Here is a 19,178-nt window from a genome sequence, read left to right on the forward strand (position 1 = left end):
TGATAAAATTTGACATGTTGAAAAAACATCCATTTGAGATGATAAAAAAAGTTCTGGAGCTGGACAGTAGGATGGTGCACAATCAATGTGAATGCACTTAATGACCTGCACATCTAAAAATGGTTAAAATGGAAAGTGTTACTTTATGGAATTGTACCACAATACAAACATGTATCCATGGGAGGAAAAACACTAGAGACAAAGTCAAAAGACAAATAATAGTCTAGAAAAAATATGTACAAATCACATCATAGACAGAAAGTTATTTTTCTGAGGGGAGGCACAAAGGGAGAAAGAATCTTAAGCAGACTCCACAGCCAGTGCAGAGCCCAACCCAAAGCTCGATTTCATGACCCTGAGGTCATGACCTGGGCCAAAATCAAGAGTCCGACACTTAACTGACTGAATCACTGAAGCACCCCTGAAAGCTATTTTTCATACATAAAGAGTCCCTATAAATTAATAGAGGTCTACAAAGCTATTTAAAAATGAGCAAATTAAAAAAAAAGAGCAAATAGGGGCGCCTGGGTAGCTCAGTAGGGCAACTGCCTTTGGCTCAGGTTGTGATCCCAGAGTCCTGGGATCTAGCCATGTTGGGCTCCCTACTCAGGAGAGAACCTGCTTCTTCTCCCTCTGCCTGCCATTCCCCCTACTTGTGCTCTCTCTTTTGCGTTCTCTCTCTTCCTGTCAAATAAATAAAATCCTTTAAAAAAGGAAAAGAAAAGTGAGCAAACAGTATGTACTGAAAGTTCACAGCAAACAAAAACAATTCTTAAACTCATGAAAAGCAGCTTACACTCATTCATATTTAAAAATTAATGAAACCATACTCAACAAAGTGGCAAGAACCCAACAGTTATGGAAGACACTAGAGAGATTGGCTTTCGATTATGGGCGGCTGGGTAGTTAAAAAGAACAACCTGGCAATATCTACCAGAATGACAAGGGCTGATCACCTTTGATCCAGCAATTCCACTTCCTGGAAATTATCCTATAAATAACTATAACATTTTACACAAAGGTATTCGTTGCAGAATTATTTGTAATACAAGCATTAGGAAAGATCCCTAAAAGTTCATAGATTGGGCAAGAGTTAAACAAATTATGGTAAACCCAGAGAACGGAAAGAGGCATTTCTTTTTGTATAGGAACAGAATGATTTCGAGATGTTGTGAGGTTAAAAAAAAAAAAGGAAAAAACAGTGCAGAACAAAATGAACAGCATGATACCATTTCAGTAAAAAACATGAAAATATTTATACGTTTATTGACTTAAATGTGCAGAGACTGTCTGGATGGATCCCAAGAAGCTGAGTTGCTGGTGCCTGGAAGACAGAGAGACAGGGGCTATGTCTTCCTGCCCAGACTCTTTGACTTCTGTGCCATGTGAAGGCACCACCTGCTCCAGAAGACAGGGCTATAACTCTCCTGTTCCCCATGACTCGTCATCCCCACTGGCTACTGATGACTACCAGAAGTCACCACCCTGCCAGACGAGAAGGCCTTCCCTTTCCTAGAAGAAGACAAATGTCAGCTTACATGAAGCTGGAAGAGAGACACAAAAGGAGAGGCTGCCTTCTCCCTTCCTGTTGGTCTCACACTGTTCGAGGGCTGACATCCCACCAGAGGGCAGGGCTCTGCCAGCGGTCCTGAAAGCGGACACCGCCTCTGGTTCTGGAGTCCCTTCTTTCCTGAGTTTCCTCTTGCCTGCCAAAAATAACGGGGTACAGCCAGTTCTCACGAACTGGCTCCCAGCTCCAGTTTGGAAACCTCACTCTCTCTTGCTACCAGTACTTTCTGAATATCTAACCAGACATTCAGCATCATCCTGGGAACGGAGTAAAAGAGACAAGCACCTCCTTTCTAGATTTTAACAATGGACTAGGGAAAGTGCTCCAGCCCGCCTTTGCCAGCTCAGGAGAGCTCCCTGTTCACTTTGCAGGGGTCTGGACAGCTGCATGTTAACCACAGACACCGTTAAATCACGGAGCGTCAGACAACGTCTTGATCCTCGCGATGACGCTGAAAGCTAACGAGATAGCACGACTGCAACTGGGGGTGAAGGTGAAAAACAGCTGAGTTCAATGAATATAATTTGTACAAGGATGAGAGAGAGTCCACCAGGAGATCACATGTCAGATTTGATGGTGAAAAATTTATTGGGAAAAGAATTAGCAGACAGGTTTGCAACTTCATGTGTCACAACACTGTCGACCACAGGTCAGCAGAGGCAAACATCAAGGAGAGCGTTCTGTGAGACTCAACTCGGCTATATGGAATTTCCAATACAGGATGCATATTTTACTATTTGTAAAATTGTGTGTTAGACATCCTTCATATCCATCAAGTTTATAATACATGTGTGCACGTGTAGACACATCCATGTATGCATATATTATATGCACATGTATGTATGCACGTACACACAAGCTCACGTTTCAACCACTGCTGACCTGAACTCTACTGCCTTGAGCTGTCTCCCAATTTCTAAGAGCTAAACACTTCCTACCTACCTTCAAGGGTTGATGAGGAGCAATAAAGTTGAAATCCAGTTGTTACCACTACCCTGACTCTTCCCACTCCACAGTGGCTGACTTGAAAATACCTGCTCATGACAACCTTCCCCTTGGCTTTCGGGCACCTGTCTTCTTGCCTGTCATGTTTACTGCTGCCAAGGAAGTGCAATCCCAGGAACAAGGGCTAGACACTGTCTCCAGCTGCCCCTGCCCCTGTGTGCCCAAGGGTGGCTGAGGGGTCACCCTCGGGTGCTTTCACAGGCCCTGCCCAGCCAGCCCGCTACTGGCCCCAAGCAGGGAGGAGACTCATGCGACCAATGCCTGTCTCCCCATCAAGCCTTTACACAATCCCACCAGACCTGCCGTTTCTCCTCTCTGAGTGTGATTGCAAGCACTTCCTGGAGAACTAATTTTAAACCATAATTAAACCCTATCCCAGAACACATGCTACACCTTTCTACACATACTAGAATCAATTAAAATCTACTGAGGAAGAAGCTGATTCTCTGTTAAGACTTCCTTTTTCCTCTTCGAAGCCCCAATTTTCAAGCATTATTTTAAAAAGAGAACAAATGTGACAGAACTGACAGCAGGGCAACTGCAGACGGCGAGGAGGTTGCACACCAAGTCCCTCAGCAGTCCACCCTCACAGTGCAATCACTCCAGCGCAAGCAGCTGTGCCATACAGGCTAGTCCCGGCTCCGCATGGCTGTGACCCGGGACCGATCGGGACCTGGCACCCACTGCCTGCACGATCTAGCCCCCTTGCTGTGACTAGAATGGGATCAACCACACTTCACTCTCACCCCCACACTTGAAACATACACAACACTGAGAATACCTGACATGTTCAAAAGTACCAGCAGAGTTTGGGGACAACATCACTACACACAGCCGTTCTGTCCACGTCCTCCCCTGCAGGTGGTGGTGTGATATGGGGACCCTTACAGGGCTGGCACTGCTCAGTGTTACCCCAAGCACCTGAGGAACTTGTTAGTGATTATTTGTCCACCTTCATAACTCAGGAGTCTGTGTGACCATTTCAGGAACTGATCGTCCAACAACAGATATTCCAGGAATACCTTCTTGCAAGATGCTGGGAACAAAAGAACGATGACATCTTGAAGGGCTTACAGTCCAGGGAACACACACACACACACACACACACACACACATATACCCCGTGCGTGCAGATAACCAGCAACACAAAGACAGGGAGTCTGAATGTCGTATGGCTGTGCCACAGAGGATCTGCCCCAGAAGTTTGTGAGAGGAGGGCATCACTTTGAAGCGGGGTGCTCAGGGTGACCCCCTGGGGGAGAGGGACTATAAACCTACACCCAGAGGGGAGAGGAAGGTCCCACATGTTCCAACCACCTGCACAACAGAGGAAACAGCAACCTGCACACCCACTTCTGCCACCAATCGATGTCCCTCTCGTGATTATCCTCCACCCAGTCCATCCATCCATCTCCACCCTGCACCCCCAGGGCATTCTTCATTCTTCTCTGCCCAAGCAGGAGGCTGCCCCCCATATACTGCACCACTGTGTCTCCCCGCAGGTGGTTAACCGGAGGCCCTGGCAGGAGGGTGGAGGGAAGGAGAGAGACATCGGGCTGTTTCTTCCCTGACATGGCAGGTGCAGGCAGCTCTCCCTGGGGGCTCCAGCTCAGCCTCAGCTGTATCAGTGAGTACCTGGCCATCCCAAAACCTTCGCCTGAACCCTTGTTAGTGAACCTGCTTCCTGCCAGCACCCTGGGCTGACACATCTCCCTTTTACACAACACTGCCCAAACCTGGTTCCTCTCACACACTCCGTCTCTGGCAAGCTTCCCCAGGTGACTTCTATACAAGTACCCTGTCCCCAGGTTGCTGGGGGACAATGCACAGCACTCTTCACACCTCCTGCCTGGGTCTTCCAGACCTCACCTTCTACCCTTAAAGCCCTGCCAGAAGGAAGGGATCGGTGAGGCCTCACTAAGCCATATGGGCTCCCCACAGCCACACAGTCACACAGCGTGCCATACCATCCACTCTGCTAGAGAGGCAGAAACTAGGAGCTAAAAAAATGAAAAGAGAATAAAAGGTAGGAGGTCTCTAGCTTTTACTTAAAATTAGCAATCAGTATATTAAAAAAAAAAAGTAACTACCTATTACGCAGGTTAAAAACAGAGTCATCAAGACAGGAGCAGAATGCCACCCTTGGGAGAGAGTAGGGTGGACCAGGGTCAGGCAGCAACAGGAGCCTAGCTATGACTCACAGTAGCCTGGTCAGCAGGGTGGGGCACAGCAGAAACCAAGATCTTAGCCATGGTACCTCCCACGCCCAGGGGAGAGACATCTGGAAGTCTGACTGGGAGCCTCTCTAGGTCTCACTCACTGTGAGTCCCACCCCAGGCCTCTGGGACACAGCAGACCCATCCACTTCTAGAACAGGACGTCAGACAGCACCTGCCCCAGACCCCCTGATCAAGCCACCTGGCCACCCGCTCTATTCATTCCCCAGCTCAGAACACCAATTTCAAGAGCTTCCTTCAAGGATGTCTTCTTTGCCCACTGGGTGCAGGATCCTGTTTGCCAACCACCAGTTCCAGCCCTCAGGCCTGTTACTCAGCACTTCCCTGTCTTGATTTGATGCGGGAGCCCAGTCATTCTCAATGGGCGGTGGGGAGGGGGGCGGCCCTCAGCAGACATCTAACAATGTCTGCAGACATTTCTGGTTGTCACAGGTTGGGGGATGGAGAGTGCTGCTGGCATCCAGTGGGCAGAGGTGAGGGATGCTGCTAAACATCCCACCACGTACCAGACGGCACCCCCCCACAAAGCACCCCACCAAACTGTCATTACTGCCGAAGCTGAGACATGCCAGGTGTAGAAGGAACAAAGGAAACCTGCACTGAACACATCAAAGGAGCTGGCGCTACACTGGATGTTGTCAAGTTCTTTAAGCATCCCTTCCGAGACAGTGACCAAGGAACAGGACACAAAGTGAGCTGCACACCCCACAGCCCAATTTCCAGACGCGGGTTAGCAGTCTGGGTATCCAACGGTCGCCTCTGCCATTCCATATACACCAGCCAACACCGATGTCTTTATGAACCTCAGTTTTCTGATCTGTAAAATGTGGAGAACAACATCTACATCCAGCCCCTGGTCTAGATGAGTACCCAGTAAATCTGTTTCCTCGTCTCCTGCTTCACTCCCGATTTCCACTTTCTTCCAGGGGAACATATGGATAGAGACACACACACATATCCACTCAGGCACCCACCTGCTTACATTTTTATGTCCCCACAAGAATCTGAATAAATGAATGAAAAAAAATCAATGACCCCTCTAGGTCAGAGCGACTTCTCCCTGCCCAAACTCCAGAAACAGGTTTCCATCCTTGGTTTCTCTCCCTTCTTGAGTTTTCAATTATCATTGGCTGTATAAAGTCTGTCTACCACACGTGGTTAGAAATGTGTTTGAGAAAAAAAAAAAAAGAAAAGAAAAGAAATGTGTTTGAGTGCAGCCCCGGTGGCTCAGCGGTTTGGCGCCGCCTTTGGCTTGGGGTGTGATCCTGGAGATCCAGGATCGGGTCCTGCGTTGGGCTCCCTGCATGGAGCCTGCTTCTCTCCCTCTCCTTCTGCCTGTGTCTCTGCCTCTCTCTCTCTCTCTCTGTCATGAATAAATAAATAACATCTTTAAAAAAAAAAGAAAGAAAAAGAAAAAGAAAGAAAAAGAAAAAGAAAAAGAAAAAGAAAAAGAAAAAGAAAAAGAAAAAAGAAAAGTGTTGAGATAAAAGAGTCCTGCCAAACACCTCATCTGGTGCTGGGTCATTACATGTCCAACCAGCCTGGACGAAGGAATAAGTGACAACCAGATAGTATGGCTCCCATGAAAGTAGTGTTTACCGGTCTGCGTACGGTGCCTGTTTACAGTTAGCTGTGCCACTCCTTGCGGAGGAGGAGATATTTCACCTGAACTCACCTTCTAGCTTCCAATCATTTTCCTTTTCAAATCTGTGAGCATCTAATGTCACTTCTATGAACTCAAGCTATCCATCAGTGGGCCTGAAGAATTAGGAAGTGTCCTTCTAAAGAGACCTCTCATGTCGCAGCCATGTTCTCTGCATCAACGAGACCCCGGCCCAGGGGAACAAGGATGGGCACTCAAACATGTAAGTGGGCCCTCACTCACAGCAGCTGGCAGGGCCTCCTGGCCATTAAGTAAGTCCTAACAATTCAGTCTTTCAGCCACCAACCTAATAGGCTTTTCTTGGCACAGGCCATGTGGGCTTGACCAAACACTCATTTTCACATCTTAAATCAGTACGTGTCAGAGCTGAATGGAGGCTCGGACCCGCCAGAGGTCTTGTGCTCTGCAGCGAGCTCATCTTGGTCAGGAGCTCAGGGGCTTGCAGGCTCATTTCAGACCACTTTTCCCATAAAGATCTGAGGCAAAAATCAGTGGTCTGTGTCTCTGATCAAATTCCCAGGGTCTTGTCTGGATGCTTAAGACAATTTGTAACTTAAAAAGCAGCTAGAAAAATGAAATCGGCTTTTCAGGAACTAAAGGAAACCCACACGAAAGCTGAATCTGCATGCTGACGTGTCCGGGGAGCCCAATGAAGCCAGGAGGGCTGGTCCTCGGAGCAGCCCTGAGCAGGGGATGCCTGGTTGTTGTGCAGTAGCCCTGGCTGCCCTGGGCACATCTCTTCCCATCTTAATAGGCCCTCCTTAACAAAAGCTTCCCCCTCCCTCTTTCCTTGGCATCTAGGTAGACTTTTTTCTTTCTTTTCTTTCTTTTCTTTTTCTTTCTTTCTTTGTTTCTTTCTTTCTTTTCTTTCTTTCAAGATTTTATTTATTTATTCAAGAGAGAGAGAGGGATAGCACCAGCAGGGGGAGGCGAGAAGTACAGTGGTAGGGAGAGGCAGACTCCCCGCTGAGCAAGAAGCCCAACACAGGGCTTGATGGCAGGACCCTGGGATCATGACCTGAGCCAAGGCAGATGCTTAACTGACTGAGCCACCCAGGTGCCCCTGGATGGACTTTCAAGATGGCATCTTATCCCCAGCAGCCTACTTTTGTTTTGTTTTTAAGATTTTGTTTATTCATCACACACACACACACACACACACACACACACACACACACACGGAGAAAGAGAAAGTGCGAGAGGCAGAGACATAGGCAGAAGGAGAAACAGGCTCCATGCAGAGAGCCCGATGTGGGACTCGATCCTGGGACTCCAGGATTACACCCTGGGCCGAAGGCGGGCGCTCAACCACTGAGCCACCCAGGCGTCCCAACCTACTTTTGAATACACAGCTAAATTCCTAACTTGTTTCTCAGGACCTCGAAGACCATCTACCACACCATGAGGCAGACTCACTGAGGGAGTCCAGCCCATGGACCCAGGGGGAGGCACGCACACCTACAAGGACGGAGCAGATGAACAAAGTCGAACTCAGCAGAATGAGCCCAGCCAAAGGTAGAGAAGAAAGGAGAAGAGAAGGGGTAAGGATGGAAGGATGGAATGTCCTAGATGTCCAAGCCGGAACCTGAGCAGGGAGAGGAGGAATGAGTGCAGGCAAGGTAGGGTTCTGTCACATAAATTAAGAAGCGTGTTAGACAGTCCCCACCCCCTCCCTGCCTCGTTTTCCCTCTCACTCTCTCCATCTTAACCAGCCACCATTTCTCAAGAGTTTACTGTGTGCCTGGTACTGGACCAAGTACTTCACACACATTCTATACAACCTCATAACCAACATGTGGGATAGGTATGATCATATCCCCATTTAACTAACGGGTGAAAAAAAGTGAGTCTCACAAAAATTAAGTGAGTTTCTCAAAGTAATAGCTAGTGTATTGTAGAATCAGGGCTCTGGGTCCAAAGCTCTGAACCATAATCTAATTTCTGCACATGTACCTTCCCAAGGGAAATAAACAAGGCCTACTGTGTGTTAAGCTTAATCCCACCCAATGGAAGAGACACATGAAGCTGTGTTCTCTACTCTCAGGAAAGGCATAGTCTATAGGGAGACCCACGAATCATGTGCATAAGCCAACTGCAAAAGTACACAAAGTGGCCACTTCTTCATTCCAAATTGTTAAGGAACACAAAAACTAAGAGAGGCAGCCTTACTGGTGGAATAGCCAGGGACCTGCTCCACAGAAGGCGTGGAATGAGAAGGGCCGGGTCACTTCCTATTTACCCATTTTCGATCACTTCCTATTTTCTCCAGGTTATGACTTCTCTCTAATATAGATAATTTTTAAAAACTGTCTTCATCAAAGAGAGAACATTGCTTCTGAAGATGAGACCTAAGAGGGTGGTCCCCACTCATTAGCAATATCCAGAAAACAGGACATACTCATTCCACACCTGAATCACATCTAGTGAAACCAGGGCACGTCGTGCTTCCACGCACACCACCCCGGGGCTTGCTTGCCCGTGCACCACTCTATCTGCCAAGCCCTGCTGCCTCTGCGCCAAAGGAGGGGCGGGGAGAGAGGCCTGATAAAACTTCATCCTGGAAAAAATATTCCACTTGTACTAAATCACTTCCTCTCCCAAGCCCCTGAATCAGCTGCCGGAAGCTCTACGTGAGGGAAAATACATGATGGTGCTCAGAGCCAGGCCTCATCGCTGCTACGTGGGAAAGCGGTGTGCATCTCCCAGCTATCCCGAAGCTCATTTGAATTACAGGCAAAGAAACGCCAAGAAGAGGATCCCAAGCAGTCACTTTATAGGCTACCAGCCAGAGGGGATGACAGGTGAGCAAAAAGGAGAGAAGTGCCTCAAGTGAGCATGGCCTCGGGTGCAGTGGGCGGGCAGGAGCGGGGCCTCACACCCTGCAGGGTGCAGGGCGCACCCTCGTGACCATCCAGACGCAACCCCAGAGGACAAACTCAGTAGACGTTCCTGGCTCCACCATAGCAGTTCGCATGGTGATCCCAGACACTCTGAGTGGCAAAGACAATATTTAGAGAGACGATGTTGCACATGCACATCCCAGGTGGCTGGCAGAAACCCCGAGCAGGCTCTGCTTTCAATTATACTGAGTTACGCACCAATAAAGTGGTATCTGTAGGGCAGCAAGTGACTTCTCAGCGTTTTTGTTTTGGGTCTTGCTTACCAAATTTCTACAGACAGCTCCTCTGTGTAACCTGTGCGATTCAGCATCTCCGACATTGGCAGTCAGCTGGTAGAAGTCTATTCTCAACAGGGCCCGTGTACCTGCACTACCTAGCTGAGCCTGTTGGTGGTGGTTGGTGGTGGTGGTAAAGTGAAGCAGCTTGTAACTCTCAGTCTATTAAAAACTACACTCGCAGGGTTGTGGCCTTTTCCATCACTTTCCCAGAGACACACACACTGCTTACCCAGTAACCACAGATGGCAAAAGAGAGAAAGAAACACGGAGCTCTGCACAGAGGAGGCAAAGCAACCTCTCAAAGGAGGGCGGGAAGCTGAGGACTTGCCGGCTCCAACTACTGGTCTCTCCCACCCCCAACCACTCTGTCTCTGTCCCCACAGATCCTTCTGCTGCTGTTCCTCACCTCACCTAAGTCACCTTACCTTCTGCACACACAGCCTGGCCACAGACAGACGTGCAGCTCAGAGGAAAAGCCAATCCTTTCCATGATAGATCGAAAAAAGGGGCAGTGATGATTTTCCCTACATTTATTTTTCAACTGGAAAACTCTATCCTCGAGGGCCTCAAAAGGGAGCATGGAAGATTGAAGTAAGGTCTCAAAACCCCTTTTTCAGTTACAAAGGTCAAGTGTGCATGGCTTCAAAGGCAGGAAATGGCAAGCTGCAGAAAGAACTAGTGAGCAACGGGAAAGAATGGAAATTAGCTCATTCCTTGCTGGCGAACACCTCACAATATTCACTGTAGTTGAGATAAACCAGCCTCGTTCATCCCATTAGATCTAAATAAGAATAATTAGGTAGCTTTGACAGAAAGTGTATCCCAAAAGAGAGGCCACATTCACCACCAAATTTCCCAGCCAAAAACCACCAGGCTTACGAACATAAGCACCATCAATATAAACTTTTCAAACACCAGAGATGAGCAGCTCCTGGCATTCACTTGCTCACACATTATGTCCTCATCCAAAGTTGAACATGTTTATAAACAGAAAAAAAAAAATCAACCATATCCACCCCACCTCCTCTCCTGACACCTCTGAATATACATTAGGTTACTGAATAAAATCCCTCAAGCTCACACTCAAAATGTCGGAGGACAGAGAGGTAAGATCCATGGTCACTTCTCAGGCAGAGGCAGTATTATGTTTAAGTGACCACAGTGTGATCCGGAAAGCCACACTAGCTTATAACATCACCTAAAAGAGAAGTGATCAACCAGAGTCACCAAGGATCACACTGGTCAACCTACTGCCAGAGACTCGTTACTAGCACGTGACTGGTTTGGTTTGGTTTGGTTTGGTTTGGTTTTGGACCGGGATTGAAAACAAGACACAAACCATGTTAGGTTTTAGATGTTTTCGTTGTAAAAGGTAAACCTAGAGACGGCTACAGCACTTTTTGGTTCACCTAAGAAAGACTTACTAGTCAGACCCAAGTGTTCTCGTCTCATTTAGTTAGATATTATAGAAAAACCGAATGGCAATTCTTTTTCCTCCTCTCTCCTAATTGCACATTTAAAGGAATTCATTTAGAATGTTAACAAAGTGATAAATTGAAGTTACTATAATTAATTATACTGTCATATCATCTCTTTCAAGGCTGAGAGATGATGCTTTCTGGTTGTGATAATTTACCTCAATAAACTGAAGGTAAACAATTAAGTATTACCTTCCACATAAAGCCTCAATGACACAGCCACTCTAAAGCAGACAGACCAGTGCCACTTAATGAAATAAGAAACCGCGTATTATTGAGGGGATGGCCCACCGGGCAGAGCCATGACTCGTATACACTACATTACTCAAAGGTTAAATAATAATAAGAGTGTCCTGTGAACTTTCTAAAAAGCTGAACTATTAACTTTGGTAGTTGGGTCAAACTGTGCCACACACTAACATCATTCACAACCATGGGGCACGAGCCACTGGGAAAAGGAAAGAAGTTTCTGCATGCAGGAATATGCCCAGGAGACTCCGGAGCTCAGTAAGCCTCTGGCTTCAGGCAGAATAAAAGCTTCAGTGAAGGGACCCCTAGCTGTTCCTCACCACCCCTCCGGGGCAGATCTTAAAATGGACTGGCATTAGCTGGCTGCCAAATCACCTCCCTTAAATATCAGCGTCCTCTAGTTTCTGAAAAAGAAAAATTGCCAAATCCTAACTATTGTAAAGAACATTCGAAGCAGGCCTGGCCAAGGTTTGGGGTCCACCTCCTGCTACTTACTACTAGCTGCTTGAGACACCTGACCTGTCTAAGCACCGACTAGATGAAATGAGAAGGAAGGACCCACTGATCCCTCCAGCTTCTTCCAGGTCTGGGTGCCGAGGGGCCTTTGGCTGCCCTTCACCAAGGCAAGCACCTCTCCACCAATAAGCAGCTTCTTTGCCTCATGATCAGGAATAAGTTTCTACTAAATTCATGTTTTATTGCATTTATACAAAACGCCTGGTTAACCTAGGTACACAGAGCAGCTGGCTAGAATTGAGGGTGAAAGTTCACAACACATTTCCCTGCAGGAGACAGAGGGTCTTTGAAGAGGTCAGACCATGTAACTGACCTTGTAGTTCACAGGGCTCAGGCCTCCCCCCCACCATACACCTCCAGGGGTATCCACATTCGTGTCTCTCCACCCAGATGCCCTGCTCCACCAAGGAGGAAATGGTCTTTGCCTTTAAAAGGCCACAACTTTGTTAGGAGGTAAGAGGACATGTTGACACTGTCATCTCTCCTGATATAACCCTCATAGGTAATGACTGAAATTAATTTGAGCAGCCATCTCTGTAAGCCTACAGTGTGTTTTCCATGGCTTTGCAGGGGCAGCCAATGTCATGGGGCCTGGGTTCCCAAGTGGCTGGGTAAAGTACAGGCTTAGGGCAGTAGGATATAGAGGGAAGAGGGAAGCTTCAATGCTTCTTGGCCCCCCATCAATAAAACCTCAACCTCCTATGTTTCTGGCCCCACCGAACTGAAAGCAGGCCTGCCAAGGTGGTCCAGAGATGCCTTCTCAGTGTTGGCAAGGAAGCATCCAGCCAAACTGCCACTCACCACCATCACTGTGCCCTCCCTTCATACCTGGAAGACCATTATGAAACCTTCCTAAAATGCACAGAATTCAAAATCACTGAACACAAAATACAGTTGGCAATGTTATCATAGTGTTGTAGAGCGAGTGAGGGAGCAGCTATAACACAGGGTTCTCAATCTGTTGTTCACTCGAAATTAATGTAACATTGTGTCTTGTGTCAACTATACTTTAGAAAAAAAAATCACTGAACATTACCTTTAATAAATACATATGAACTTTATCTCTCTTAAAACTTTGCAGCGTCTCCTATCAGAGGAAACATCTGAGGGTATGTGGAAGCAGAGATGCAAAACAAAAAACAAAACAAAAAAAAACCACATTTGGCTAAGTCCTAGAGGATGATCTCACTGGTCAACCAAGTGGGCCTCTGATTCCCACTTCCAAAGAGAAAACACACCAAGTCTTTCCTGCTTCCATCCATGCAGGACTACCATAATTCTTAGGACCCACCCTGTGGTCCACAGTAAACTAAATGAAAGATGTACTCTGACTCCTGGGGGTTAGGACAGAGCCTTACTACAACTGACGTAAACTATCTATGTTCCACTTTGTTTTGCTCAAAGCGGATCTTCTGCTTGGAAATTTTCGCTGCTGTGTGTATTACTGTTCTGTCGCCAAGAACACAAAAGGAAAAACAGCTTTTATTTTTATGAGCTGCAGTCTGTAATATCCTATGTTAACTTCCACTGGGGTCATCACAGATTGAGGGCCACCTGTATGTACATGCATGTGTGCGTGTGTGCATGCACACGTGTGTGTGTGTGGTGTTTACGTATATCCATCTATTCATACGATCAGCGAGCATTTCTTGAGGCCCTACTGACATGGATCTAATTAGGCTTTAGAGATACAAACTGATGAGCAAGTCCAAGATCGCAACCCTGTGACAACCTGTGAGGAAAGCACATAATCAAATAAGCAATGACTCTACCATATGGTAAACATTGGGATGGGGACAATAGGTTATTAAAACAATACCTCAGGCAGCGACAATGTGTCAGGTGTTTACAGTCACAGTCTCTCATTCCCATAATGCCCTATAAAGGTAGGTGTCTCCCCACTTTCCAAATGAGTGTACTGAGTCTGTCTCACCGTGCATTGCCTCCCTATCAGCATCAGCATCCATGTCATCATTTATGTCTTAAGTCTCCGTTCTGGTCCCAATATTGCACCTGCCAACCTGCACTCACTAGTCCAGGCAATGACCAAACTTTCACCTGGTGTTACACAGCACCTTGCATGCCCAGAGAGAAAAGACCACAGAGCTCACCAGAGGAACTCCAAGCTGGCTGCAAGAAGCAACACGAGAATGATGCCAACACAGAGCAAGGACACAGCATGGCACGATGCAGTCTGGACTCACGTGCCCACACAGGACAGTGCTTTAAGACAGCAAGTCTAGGGTAGACATCACCGTGGAGGGATTTCTTCAGGAGGCAGGACCTGGGTGTGAAGATCATGTCAGGCCAGCCAGCGGGAGAGGAATGATGGCCAGGTATCCAGGAACATGGTGCTCAGAGACATGTCTAGAAGCTCACAGATTAGGCTGCACTACCGCCAACCATGTAATGGGAGCCCAATGGTGGGACAAGCCAGCCTGCAGCCTCCCAAGTGCCAGCTGTCCAGAGCAGCTCAGACACCCAGGGCATTAACAACACCCAGCTATAATGCAGGCGGAGAAATCTGCATTCATAAGAACTCCTCCCAGATCCCATTCCATGAGACGGAAGCACTGCTTTGTTCCACCTCCTGAGACAGAGAGTAACACCCCGAAGGGCCTCCCGGAGGCAACACAGAAGGTCACCACCACACAGTCTCCTAAGGATGGGGGGCCTGTTCACTCCAGGAACTTGTTTCTTCCAAGTGGCTCTATTCAGACTCAGAGTGGGGAGGCCAAGGACAACACCAATGTGTCTCCCCCATGCATGACGCTTTACCCAGGAGGCCTCTGCTCCCAAAACTGGTAAACAGACACCTGAACAAAAATTGACTTGCAGGCCAAGTAATTAGCCTGCCTGCAACACCCACACATCTCGGCCAGTCCTGCAGATAATATCTGCATTGGTTTAACTCTTCACTGCTGATTAAAATACTTTTACATGGGTTAGATATGTGATTTTCACAACAGCCATGACATAAGCTTTAAGCCTCTCACTTTATTTTTTTTTTACTTTTTCTTAAGTTTTTATTTATTCATTTAGTTAAGTAATCTCTACACCCAACATGGGGCTTGAACTCATGACCCTGAGAACAAGAGGTTTCCTGAGCCAGCCAGGTACCTCTAAGCCTCTCACTAAAAATGAAGATCCTCAGGGTCAGTCGGAAAGGGTGAGTGACTTATTCAAGGTGATTAGCAAGTGGCAGAGCTGGAGTTTGAACCAGGCTATCTGTCCAGTGGGCTTTCTGCTGGATCACTACTGCAATAATCAGAATCTTTTATAAAGTTTTTACAGGAACAGAGAGCTTTTACAGCAGTCCTGGGCAGTCCGTTCAGACACACACTAACACACATAGACACAAAGACACACACAGACACTCATTCACACATACACACTCTCTTGGTTTTCCTAAAAGTAAAATAATAATAATAATAATAATAATAATAATAATAATGATAATACGTAGTTGCCCCATCTTCCCTCCTCTGGCTATGAACCCGGTCTCAGCATATACATAAGTTAAAAGAGTATCTATTATTTAGATGACTCCTAGAAACATCCAGATCGAGTGGTGAATGTAAATCTGGTCTCTGTATAAGTTACTGCTTGGAAGGGCCTTGCATTTGTGCTAAATATCTGCCCATTTCCATTTCTGGGACACACGAAGCAGCCTCCTTCCTTCATATCTATCTTAGGTCAGGACTTGTTTTCAGGAAGTGGCTACATCCAAGGCAGATGTAAAAATCACAGGGCTTGGAAAAAAAAACTTCCCCCTAAAATCAACCATTTTCCCCATTTTTAGGCAAAGCAAAAGCAGCTCTATCAGATGGATGGGCATATATACTTTCTTTTAAAAAACCCAACTCCCACTTTTTCAGAACCCTTCTTTCAAATCCATAGGTCACACAAATTAGTCCATAAACGAGGTGTCAATTAATCTTGCATAGTAAGGAGAAAGTTATACAGAAACTGATTCTGAACAAGAATCAAAGCGAAATGTACTGACAAACGAGCAAGCCACTCCCAGCTCAGAGGCAGAGGGCTTGTCATCTCGCCCACGAAATAAAGATCACAAACTCCCCCACCAGCCTCAGGGAGGCATCATTTTTTGTCTTTCTCATAACACAGAATTCTACCAAAAGATCTAACTGAAAATAAGAGTCATATAGTTAATCCAGAAAGCAATCAGCTCACCTAACTTTAATAGCTCCTTCTTATAGAATTTATATAATCAGGCCACATTACACAAATGAAATTAAAATATATTTTTTCACCTTTTTTTTTTTCCCAGTAGGAAAACTCCATATACCACTCATCTTGCTGAAAATCAAAGGAGTAAAGTGATTTAATTCTAGTTAAACCAAGTACTTCAACCACATACCCTTAAACCTTAATCTTAAACATATCCATGAAATATGATTTTTGAGGGCTTTCCTTCTTATGCACTCAGTAAATCTCCAGTGTATCATAAGCTCCTCCTAAGTGCAGGTTCTCCTAAGTGATGTCCTGAGTTGATACAAAACACATAGAGAAATACCGTTACAAAAACCTTTTAAAAATTGCTTTTATTCCCGACTCTTACTTGAACTTGTAAAAAAATTTTAGTTAAGCTCCACACTCATTAGGTAGTTTAGGGTATGAGTGTTTTTGAATTTCCTTGTAATAAAGAAAAAGCTTAGGATCAGGACATCAGGTGTGTATGGAAAAATACATATTTTGATACAAGTGTAAGTAAATATATACTTTGTTTCAAGATCCTTCACTGAATACAAATCCACTACAATCAAATTCTCATGTTGAATTTAAATTTAAGTGTGAAAACTGGGCTTTGTGCTACTTAGATCAGAGCTCAACACAATCTGTCAAACACCCAGTCAAGAGGAAACTGAGCCAGCCCTGAGACATCTCAAGATAATCATTCTTTGTTCACCTAGAAACTGAACAACTTTGCCCTCAGAGTCATGGCTCCCACAGCAATGGAAGTAAGCTCTGAATCCAGATAGCCACATAGGACTCCCAACCAGTTGTCAAAAATTTAACATTGTGAACAAAACCAAAGCAACCACTAACACCAAATGGGTTATTAAATTCCTGGTTGGAGGAAGTTTCAAAATCCAAACCCGACACCAACATCTGGCAAGTCGCCATATATGATCTACCAGTACTTGCTCCTATTACTCTGAAAATTCAGGAGCGTATTAAGATTTTAAGAGCCTACTGATTAGTTTGCACTGTGTTTAAATCACATAGAAGCTCTAGTTCCCCCCGTGAAAATACATCTTAGCTTTTGCCTCACCTTAGAAGAGCCAAAGCTGACGAGAATTACTACAGACAATGAAATCTGTTGCCGTCCAGGAGTCTTGATCAATAATACCCTTTGCAACATCATCCAACACTGCAATTGCCTCTCCATCACAGCCCCTTGGATGAGGTGGCGGTTTATCTCTGGACCCCAGGCTGCGCTGGGTTAGTAACTCTTTTCTCTACAATTTGCACGTCTCTCGGAAGGAAGAGGGAGAGCCGCCGGGTTCTAACTGCCCTCGTCTACCGCCCGGCGCCCCCGGTATCACGCGTTCCCACGACCCAGGTGCACGCGCTGCGGGCACCCCTCGTACCTGCCGAGCTCCTCGCCGGTGTCGTAGTAATCATCCACGTTTTCCTGCCTGAACACAGTCATGATAGACCGTCCCGCCTCACCAAAGCCCGGCGCGCTTCAGCTCCGCTTCCCACACCATCACCGCCGCCGCTGCGCCGCCGTGGGCCCCGCATGCATCAGTGAGACCTCTAAAATAACAGCAATAACAATAATGGTAAAAAAAAAAAAAAAAAAACGACAACCCGAGCAGGAAGGAGACCTCCCCGGCTAGGGGCCGCTCGCCAAAGCCCACCCCTCCCCGGCGACCACTCCCCGCCGGGTGGAGCCGCGCACCCTTTTGTCAAGCCCGCGCCGGGGCCGCCCCAGCCCCGCACCGCGGCCGCGCGCGTGGGCCCCGGCACGGCCGCACCCCGAGGCCCGCGTCCCCGAGGGCAGGGCGCTCGGCGCGGCCCAGAACCGGCTCCGGAAGTGAGCGGCCTCCCCGCCTCCCCGCCTCCCGCCTCCCGCCTCCCCGCCTCCCCCTCGCGCACACACGCCCCCCAGCTCCCCACCTCCCGGGCCGCCGCGAAGAAGGAAGCCCCCGCCAGGCCCGGCGGAACGCGCCTCGCCGCGAGCATCCCCTCCGCCTGCGGCGGCGCAGCGGCCCCCCCCGCCCCCCGCCACCGCCACGCAGTCCCCCGAGGCACATTCCTGGCGACTCCCGCTCCGTTACCCGGCCGACCCGGCGAGCGGCCGCCCGGGAGCAGGCGAGGGAGGGGGCGAGCGGCCGAGGAGGCGCGGCCGCCCGCTCCCGTCTCCGCGCCCCGACACAAAGCGCCCGGCCGGGCCCGCGCCACCTGTTCCCGCCGGGCCGCGGGCTGGGGGAGCCTCCCGGGCGCGCCCCCTTCCCCAGCCCAGCCGGCCCCGCCTCGGCCTGCCCGGGCGCCTCGGGCGCTGCCCGGGCAAACCCCGCCGCGCCGCCGCCGCCGCCGCCGAGGCGAAAGCAAAAGCAGGCGGCGGGGCCCGGGAGGAGCCGGGGAGCGCGCGCGGCCACTCACCCGGCGCCCGGGAGCGGCGCGGGTCCCTCTGGAGCAGTCGGAGGCCGACGGCGAGCGCCGGCCACGAGCGGGGCGGCGGCGGGAGCGCGGGCGGGGGCGCCTGGGGGCGCGGATCCCACGCGGCCGCCCCGGCGTCGGCGCGGTCGGGCGCTCCCCCTCCAGCTCGCGAGCGGCCTCGCGGCTCCTCCTGGCGAAGGGCGGCCGGCGGCGGCCAATGGGGACCCCCGGGCGGTCTGGCGGCGCGGCCCACCCACCTCCGAGCCGCCCGGCCGCCCGGCGCTGCGGGCCCTGCTGCTCCCGCTCCCGCTCCCTGTGCCCGGCTCCCGCTCCCGCTCCCGCTCCGCGCTCGGGGCTCCGCGCTCCGGGGCTCCGCGCTCCGGGGCTCCGCGCTCCGGGCCCGCCCGCGCGCCCCACGGCGCACACCGCCGCCCCACGGCGCACACCCCCGCCCCACGGCGCACACACACACACACACACACACACACCCGCGCGCGCCGGGCCGCCCCACCTGTGCGCGCCGCTCGGCTGCCCCCCCCCGCTGCGTTCCGGAGAAAATGCGATCCCTTGGTCCCGCGAAGGGGGACGAAGCACCCGGCGGCGCGTGCCAGGCACCGTGCTCGGCACCGAGAACTCAGAGACCAAGACAGAT

At 49.0% G+C, this 19,178-nt stretch overlaps 1 protein-coding gene across 1 annotated transcript in view; it reads right to left on the bottom strand.

The window, feature by feature from the left end:
* Positions 1–17,713, bottom strand: part of DAPK1 (death associated protein kinase 1) — a 167,820-nt gene extending 150,107 nt beyond the window's left edge. The window contains 1 exon segment of the mRNA NM_001197157.1: positions 17,512–17,713. Coding sequence (NP_001184086.1) covers positions 17,512–17,573 — 62 coding nt within the window. The 5' untranslated portion in view covers positions 17,574–17,713.
* Positions 17,714–19,178: the final 1,465 nt, after the last annotated feature.

Source organism: Canis lupus, chromosome 1 (assembly GCF_011100685.1).
Source record: "Canis lupus familiaris isolate Mischka breed German Shepherd chromosome 1, alternate assembly UU_Cfam_GSD_1.0, whole genome shotgun sequence".
In the NCBI taxonomy this organism is placed as follows: domain Eukaryota; kingdom Metazoa; phylum Chordata; class Mammalia; order Carnivora; family Canidae; genus Canis; species Canis lupus.